General features: G+C 42.8%; 1 protein-coding gene across 3 annotated transcripts in view; it reads right to left on the bottom strand.

Moving 5' to 3' along the window:
- Positions 1 to 2,002: 2,002 nt before the first annotated feature.
- Positions 2,003 to 8,755, bottom strand: part of smarcd3b (SWI/SNF related BAF chromatin remodeling complex subunit D3b) — a 30,764-nt gene continuing 24,011 nt past the window's right edge. For all 3 annotated transcript variants that reach the window (XM_020619779.1, XM_020619777.1, XM_020619778.1), the window contains 3 exons: positions 7,879 to 8,001; positions 7,367 to 7,468; positions 2,003 to 7,253 (listed from right to left, as the gene is read on the bottom strand). In XM_020619779.1, coding sequence (XP_020475435.1) covers positions 7,200 to 7,253; positions 7,367 to 7,468; positions 7,879 to 8,001 — 279 coding nt within the window. In that variant the 3' untranslated portion in view covers positions 2,003 to 7,199. The remainder of the gene's footprint in view (positions 7,254 to 7,366; positions 7,469 to 7,878; positions 8,002 to 8,755) is intronic.

Genomic DNA, 8,755 nt, shown 5'->3' with positions numbered 1-8,755 from the left:
AGGCAGTGAATGGTTTGTTCCGAAGCCGCCTGCCCCACCCCATCTGCTCATTCTCCACCCTTGCCCAGGCCTCTCTGGGATTTGGCAAGTCGTCTTTACACATATGTCTTTGTAGAGAGAAGTAAACCGAGTGCCCAGAGGGAGGGTCGCATCTAGCCAGCCAAGGTCTGCTGTGGAGTGGTGTGGGTGGTTAACCTTCACAGCAAGACTTTTGATCAAGCTGAATGGCTTCCTTCACACAGCCCTCTCCTCCTCCCCTTCTCTGAAGGGGTGAGATTATTGCACTGAAGCCCACTTACCTCCCCCACCCACAAAACCTCTCCATGTGAGGCCTGTCAGGAGACAAGTAGAGCAGCGGAGTGAAAGGAGCTTTGTCTGAGGCAGGAGCATGGCTACAGTCGCTGCTGCAGCACTGATGCAAACACCTCTGCCTGCTTCTTTATGGTGAGGACAGCGAACAATAAAATACCTATCTGCCACCTTGGACGGACACCTCACTAATTCAGGAAATTTAACCTACCAAAGTGCAAAATGAACATGCTGCCAGTGCAGAGTATGAGGGTGTTCTATTAAAGAAGGGTAATGTAGAGTGCACAATAATTAGATAGTGCAGCCTTTACGCTACCAGCAGAAACTGGAAATCCGAACAACCTTCATTTGAGGGTCTTACTTACAGTACTTTTTTACTGTCCTATATGTCCTCTGGCATCTAGGACAGCAGTGAAGGATCAGCAGTCCTGCCTGTCCTGGGCCAGTCTGAATAGTACCCCAGGTGTGTTTCCAAAATTTGAGTTCTCCTTCAACTGCACAGTGCCATGTGTTCTTTGTCCTGCCTCTCCTGTGTCTGCTGTGGTTAAAATATAGCAAAAATATCAGATGGGACATTTGAGCAACACACTTGAATGTTTGAGAGTAGTATCCTTGTTTCATAAAGGCACATTATCTGTTTTTAAACAAATCAGTTTCATCTTTTGTCCATAAATATGGAGTATACTTAGACTGAACTTGTGATTACATGTGGATAGATGTAGATACTTAATATGAAATGTTTTGGAAAATATTTCAGCATTTATTAAAGTAAATAAAAATAAGGTTTGAGTTAACAAATGGAAATCATACAGGATGTGGCTGGTTAACATTAATGATGATTTTTATGCGTATAGATGAGTATTAACTATTACTATTAGATATATATACTCACGTGAAAGGGTAAGAAAAGCTTTGGAAGTAGTAGTTTTAACACAAGAAGCTGGCCAGATATACCTGATTAGCAGTGAGTAACACATCTCGGGCACCGAAAGTGATATGAAAAAGAAAGCCTTAAGTCATCAAGCAGTACATACAGTATTATTTGTGAAGTCATATTTCATATGAAGTAGTTTTCCTTTTTTATTAGTTTTGTGTTCTCTTCACAGATCAATAAATGCAACTCGTTCATTTTGAGGTGACCTTTCCAAAAATGTTATCTACTGTGTAACAGCAGATTTTACACTTCACTGAAACCAAAGGACTATTTTGACATTTTAAAAATAATACACATTTCAGTTTCTTCCAAAATCACCACACATAACATGTTAACATTTAACTGAGCTGTTTTCTTTGAAGCAAATGAGTAACATTTTCAGTGGTGGAAGAAGTGCTCAGATTCTTAGTAGCAATGCCACAGTGTAAAAATACTATGTTACAAATAGAGGCCCTGCATTATGCTACCTCATATGCTTATAATTTGAAGTACTGATGTGTAGCTTGTGAACTTCCTGCCAGGGATTAATATGCTTATACTGTATTTTGTTCTGCTATTTAGAAAGTCAAAGTATGAAGTAGCAGAAAATGAAAATACTCGAGTAAAGTACACATACTAAAAAATTTAATCACATCATGTTCCCATAGAGGGAATCTGGGGTCTAAGTAAACCTTCTGTAATCAGTGGATGTGTGCATAGGAAGGCATGTAAACATGGAGATCAGTCATGAAAGTGAAAAAAGACGCTTCAGATATCATGGCATTTACAAACTTTGGCAAGCGCTTCTTTATTTACATCCAGGCTGTCTTATAATGTCACACCTGTTTTCCCTTTATTTCTCTTTTTGCAGAATGTAGTCACCAAACAAGTTTTGCTTTTTACAGATATACAGTATTATGTATACTATAATCCTCCTGTCGGTGACCCTCTGACTACAGTGTAAACAGAGAGAAACAGCAGTTCCCACTCTTCAGAAACACATGCGGGTGAGTGGGACAAACATGTGAACAGTATGCCAGGGTGTAGTAACAGGAGACACAGTATAGTCTGGTAACATTGTGTCAGATACAGCTGAGATGACCCAGAAGTTGCAGTGTCTAGTTTCCTCCACAAGAGGGCGGTAGTGACTTAGTGACAACAGTGTGAATGCCCTGGGCATACAAAGAAAAATCACTCTGGGTCAGACAGGACTAAGATACTACTAAAGACAACAGTTTCTCTAATGAGTGCAGTTAATATAACTTAGGCCTAGTAACAAAAACACAATTCAGAAAAACCACACCTACAGTTAGTTGCTGGTAGGGCATATCATTTTTGGCAAAAAGTCTCCAGAAGGCATTTCAACGAATGTGACGAGCCTTTTGCCCATCACACAGACTGCTATGCCAGCTTTTTATATTTACATATCGTCTCATTGGATGTATTAATTAATGTCCATGGAGCATGCATAGGCCATTGCGAAATCATCCAATGACTTTTTGTGTGAGCTGGGTATCACCTGTGACAGAGACCTGACAAAGAGTAACAGCACAGTGCAAAGAAACCTGGAAAAGGTTCCAGCTAGAAACTGACTGCTGAGAAGAAATCCTTCATCCGAAATCACAACATATACATACAAGTCAAGTGTCATTTAAAAAATGTAAAATGAGATCGGTGCAGATTATATCATGTGTTACAGCTACTGAGATTGAAAACAAGGGAGGTCTTTCTTTGTTGCAGCTTCAAGCTCCCATGATAGATATGAGATGGACCTAAAATAAACCATCTCGATCCCAGACAGTACACAGAGGAACGCTAACATTCCTGTGCTACTAATTCAAAACTCATGTAGCTCCCATACTGAACCACCCCTTTCCCAAATCCCCCAAACAAACACACACAAATAGTCTGTCATATACTGTACAGTTGGCCCTTTTAAGGGAAAAACATATTTACATTCACATCTCTAGAAAAAAAACTTCATTTTTCTTCTTAATGTAACAAGAAAATCTAGAAATGGGCAAAGCTCTCCAAACCTGGGCTTGAGTGTTTATTGCAATGACAGTTTTAGGGTTTGTTTAATGTAACTTAAGGCCTAATTGGCTATGGGGGAAAACATCTGAGAGGGAATTCTCTTTGAAACTATTCAAATTATTTGGATTTGCTTCCCCAACCAATTTGAAAAGGTAATTTTTGCAATTTTTATTAAACCCAGGTTTGGACTTTTGCCCATCTTTATTTCAGTGATCATTCTGTTCTTCTTGTTGTAACCTTTGGTAACACCTTCATAACATTAACTGGCAAAATACTACACAAGGAAGAGGCAGTGAGTGACTCTGATGAAGCAAATCATTCAACAAGTCCAACATTTATAGGTATATTTGTCATTTTTCTATGATTAAAGGAAGAAAAGCTATTATTAGGATGATCAATACTTGTTTTCTCCTTCATGAAAACACCATACCTGCCATAAACTGACATGGAGCTGTTAAAGTGATAATACTTAAATCAGGTAACTTACCTAATACTGATGTAGGAATTCCTTCAAAACAAAAACAAATCAGGTTCAAATCTGGCAAGCAAGACTAAAATGAGACACACTAGCAGTTTTCCAAATGACTCACTTTCAAGTGAAAATGAATTAAATGTGCCACACTCTAATGTCAGCTTTGCTGGTGTAATTAATCAATCTTTGAAAAACACTGTTCTAATGAGAACACATGGAAACATTTCCCTCTGGCACAGTAGCAAACACTAAGAGCAAAGAATCACGACAGTGTGTGAGCAGCCAGTTGAAACTTTGTCTTGATGTGGATGGGGCTTTGCTAGTGACATATTTATAAAGCAGAGCAGTGATGAAGACTTGTTTATTAGGCAGTGAGTCTGAGGATGTTTGTGGTCTGAGAGGCCGACCTTTTGCGGTCCACCATGCGGTTAGTGAAGGTGTCCTCACAGTCCTGGACAAAATAGGACAAATATACAGTGGACGCATATGTGCGCTAAGATCTGCATGCACATCGCTGCTGTCGAGAGAAAACTTCCTGTAATTTTGAATTGCATTTGAAAACTTTGGGGAAATCTGAGAAATTCCACTGTCATCACCGAGACAAACATGACTGAAAAATGTCCAGAGAATCGTCACCTTAACGTGGTGGACAGGTGTGCATGCCCTGGTGATTCTGGGAGCTGTGGTCTCCAAAGCAAACTGGTCCCGGGGGAGGGGCCAGACAAAGAGTGATTCCAAGAAAATGGATTGGACGTTTTGGAGCTGTGTCACCTCACCCAGATTAGGAAAACCGGGGCCCACTACTGGAACAAGACCTGGGAGGGGAGCTTGCAGATGAATGTCTGATGGTCAGGTTTTGGCCCATAGGGTCTGGTCAGGCGCAGCCATAAAAACTACACTTGCAGGGAAAGGAACCACGGTCGAGGCCATTGTATGCCGTTTGGCAGGCAAGGCTGGAGACCTGGATGGCCAACCCCAGCTGGTTCTAGGAACCTCACCTCTATGGTGGAGAAGGAGCCAGAGTTGGTGTGGGAGGTGGGGCAATACCAACTAGATATAGTTGGGCTTGCTTCCATGCACAGCACTGGATTTGGAACCAAACTCCTTTTAGAGGGGCTGGACTGCCTGGGGTGAGAGGTACCAGGAGGGTGTGAGCCCCCAGCTGGGATTTCTCCCCAGAGAATGAGAGGGTCACCTCTCTGCAGTTTTAAGCCCATTGAAGGATGGTTCTGACTATTTTCTGCACTTATGAGCTGAATAGCAGTTTGGAGAATCTGGCCTTCTTGAAGACTAGAGGCAATGAAAAATTTGATGTTTTATTTTTTTTTTACTTTTTTAAAATAACTGATAAAAATACATTAATACAAAATATGTCCTTGTCTGCACTGTCCATTTTAAATTAAACTTGTTATTGCTGTTTTCAAAACCCCTCGGAGTATTCCCTCTTTAACATGGTGGAGGGGTTTGTGAGCCCTGGTGATTCTGAGAGCTGTGTTGTCAAGGTAACAGCCCCCGGTAGGGTCTACCAAGGCAAACTGGTCCCCAGGGAGGGGCACAGCTCAAAGAAATGATATGGAGTTGCTGCTCTGTGGGCCCACCACCTGTAGGGATAGGAATCAGAGCTAGGTGCAATGCAAGCCGGTGAGCAGGCAAAGCTGGGGATGTAGGCATGCAAATCCTGGATGTGGGGATACTCACAAGGCCTCAGCTGAGAATCACTGTGTTGGAGTTCTCCCTAGAAAATGAGAGGGTTGACTCCTTGCAACTGCAAGTCACTCAGAGGAAGGCCCTGACTGTTCATTTCAGAATATCTGGCCTGGGGTACTGAAAAGGGCACCAGCTTGGGACTTCATAGTTCTTTTGGGGGACTTCAGTGCTTACATGGGCAATGATGGAGTAACCCTGAGGGGGGTGACTGGAAGGAATGACTTGCAAGTCATGTACTGGCCATAATAAAAACCAAGTTTGAAAATAGGGCGATTCAGAAGTGTACTTGGTACCAAAAACCCCATTGTGGGAGGAGGCTGGAGAGGCTACGGAGAAGGACTTTCGGTTGGCCGCAAGGGAGTTCTTACAAACCATCTGCAGGGCTTGGCCCAGGCTGTGTTCATCCTGGGAGGAGAACTGCTGATTCTGACTGGGGATGTCGGGCGGTGGAAGGAACACTTTTGAGGAACTCCTGAACCCAACTAACATGCCCTCTGAGGAGGAGGCAGAGTCGGAAGACTCGAGGGAAGCCTCACTCATATCTTTGGCAGAGGTCTCTGAGGTAGTTGAGAAGCTCCTCAGTGGCAAGGCGCCGGGTGTGGATGAGATTAGCCCTGAGATGCTCAACGATGCTCAAGATTCTGGACATTATTGGTTGTCTTGGCTGACATGTCTCTTCAATGTGGCATGGGGGACATGAACAGTGCATGTGGACTGGCAGACCAGCCCCCATATTTAAAAAGGGGGATCAGTGGGTGTGTGTCAAATAATGGGGTATCACTGCTCAGCCTCCTTAGAAAACCTTATGACAGGGAGTTGGAAAGCAGGCTCAGACTGATTGTCACACCTCGGATTCAGAAGGAGCAATGCAGACTCCATCCTGGCCATGGAACAGTGGACCAACTCTTTATCCTTGCAAGTCTAATGGAGCAGTCAGCCTACATGTGTTTGATGGACTTGGATTTGGTACTGCAGGAGTATGGGATACTGGGGTTTTTGTTACAAGCCTTCTGGTCCGTATATAACTGGAGTGAGAGTTGTGTCTGTATTCTTTGCAAGAAGTCAAACACGTTTCTGGTGGGTGTTAGCCTCTGCCAAGGTTGTCCCTTGTCTCTGATCCTGTGTGTGATTTTTATGGACAGGGTCTCAAGATGCAGCCGGGGGGAGGAGTGTGTCCAGTTTAAGGACTGAATCCCTTCTCTGCTTTTTGCAAGTGATGTGGTTCTGTTGGCTTCATCATGCACAGCGTTGGATTGTAGAGGAGTGTAAAGCTGCTGGGAGGAGAGTCAGCACCTCCAGTACTGAGGCCATGGTTCTCTGCCAGATATTGGTAGATTGCTTCCTTTGAGTTTGAGTGAGTTGCTGCTGTAAAATGGAGCATGAGATTGACTGGTGGATTTGTGCAGTGTCAGCCATAATGCGGGCGTTGTACCAGACCACCTTGCAGTGGAGGTTTTCCGGGCATGTCTAATAGGCAGGAGACCCCAGGGTAGACTAAGAATATGCTAGAGAGACTATATATCTCACCTAGCCTGGGAACACCTTGGGGTCCCCTAGGATCTGGAAAATGTTGCTGGGGAGAGGGATGTCTGAACTACCTTACTGAACCTGCTGCCACTATAACCTGACTCCTGATAGGCAGCAGAAAATGGATGGATGGATGAATTTTTAGAGGTATATGGTTTGACCAGATGACAGTGATGAGCTCACACACATCCAAACACATACATGACTCAGAAAACAGGGATTCAGGAGGGCCTTGGTTTAGGTGTTACGGACAGCTAAGGCCTGTTCCAGCTCCTGCCGCCTCTGCTGGATCTGTTGTGAAAAAGGAGAAGGAAAACCATGTATACAACACCTGAGCATCTAGAGACAGAGTTACAGGATGTTTTAGTGTAAGGGCAAAAGATGGTGAAGTGCTGTTTTCTCACCTTGCAGTAGAAGTAGCGACTGACAGCCTCCTGGGACCAGGGCTCATGGTAAAACGCAGCCCTTCTCTCCTCTTCAGGGTTCCCCACCACATCTGTCATTAACTATACCCAATGAGAAGTCACAATCATTAATGATAGAACAAAATATGTGACAAACAACGACTTTAGAAACAAAATACTGGCAAATGTTTTTTACACAAGGTTTTTTTTTTCTAAATGAACACAATATAATTTGCAGCAGTCAGTATTTCAAACCTATTAATTTTGCTCCACTGGTGGCCGAAACTAATGGCAATGTTTGTTTGTAACACTTTGGTCCATACCAAGGTTCTGAGTTTTAGTGAAGATTTTTTTTAATGCATTGTTATGGGAATAAAATGGTAAAAAAGGCAACCACAACATTCAGAGTACATGTCATATAAAGGCAGCTATAGGTGATGTTTCGGTGGAACTTTAAGTTATGAAAGGACTGACATCAGTGTGTGCACATCTGAGTGTAAATATTTCTGAACCTTAAGGTCTCGACTCTGGGATTTGAGCCAGTCCTGGATGTAGCCTTTGGGATCTCTGGAGAAACTGAGCATGAAGTCCCTCTGGATCTTCAGCTGGTTGATGGATTCAATAGTCTCATGGATCTGAAAGGGGAACAGTAACATCCTGTTTATCAAAGGGAACAAACTAAGCTTGGTGTTTCCTCTGTTCATTCAGCTATGCCATCACCCATATAAAAAAAAAAAACAAGTACAACTGCAACAACTCCAAGTGAATAGTCTATGTATCTTGACAAAAACATCCAAATTAGACAGCATATAGCACTACTCCCATTTACTACCAGGAAATACATTGTTCCTCAATAATTCTTTATGGTTGTAAACATTAGGAGGAGCACTGGAAGAAAAGGTGAGTAGCTGTCACAAGGATTTGGTTGGGAGACTGTAGTTTATATAAATCATTCCCTTGCTGCATCTTGGTCTGCCAAAATATTCTTAAGCAAGACACTAACCTCTAACTAGCAATGAGACTGACAGTTAAAATAATACAAAAACAGTAGCATCTCTCTTCAAGAAAGTGTGCCACTTTATTTTGTGAATTCATTTCACAGAATTTGAGTTACAGTGTGCAGAGCCTTCTTTTTGTGATATAAGATTATATTTTGTCTTAGCTCCTAGCATTGTGGCAGGATTATGGCAATTTTATTGTAAAGGTTTAGGTAAATCCCCTCCTTGAACCGCTACCTTATTGTGGTGGAGGGGTTTGAGTACCCGAGTGATCCTAGTAGCTATGTTGTCGGGGGCTATATGCCCCTGGTAGGGTCTCCCAAGGCAAACAGGTCCTGGGTGATGGGTCAGACTAAGAGCGGTTCAAAAGCCCTTTATGAATAGATTAAAA

The sequence above is a fragment of the Monopterus albus genome, unplaced genomic scaffold (genome assembly GCF_001952655.1).
Source record: "Monopterus albus unplaced genomic scaffold, M_albus_1.0 scaffold226.1, whole genome shotgun sequence".
Classification (NCBI taxonomy): Eukaryota; Metazoa; Chordata; class Actinopteri; order Synbranchiformes; family Synbranchidae; genus Monopterus; species Monopterus albus.
Note: the sequence above shows the minus strand (reverse complement) of the source record. Positions and strands in the feature narration are given on the sequence as shown.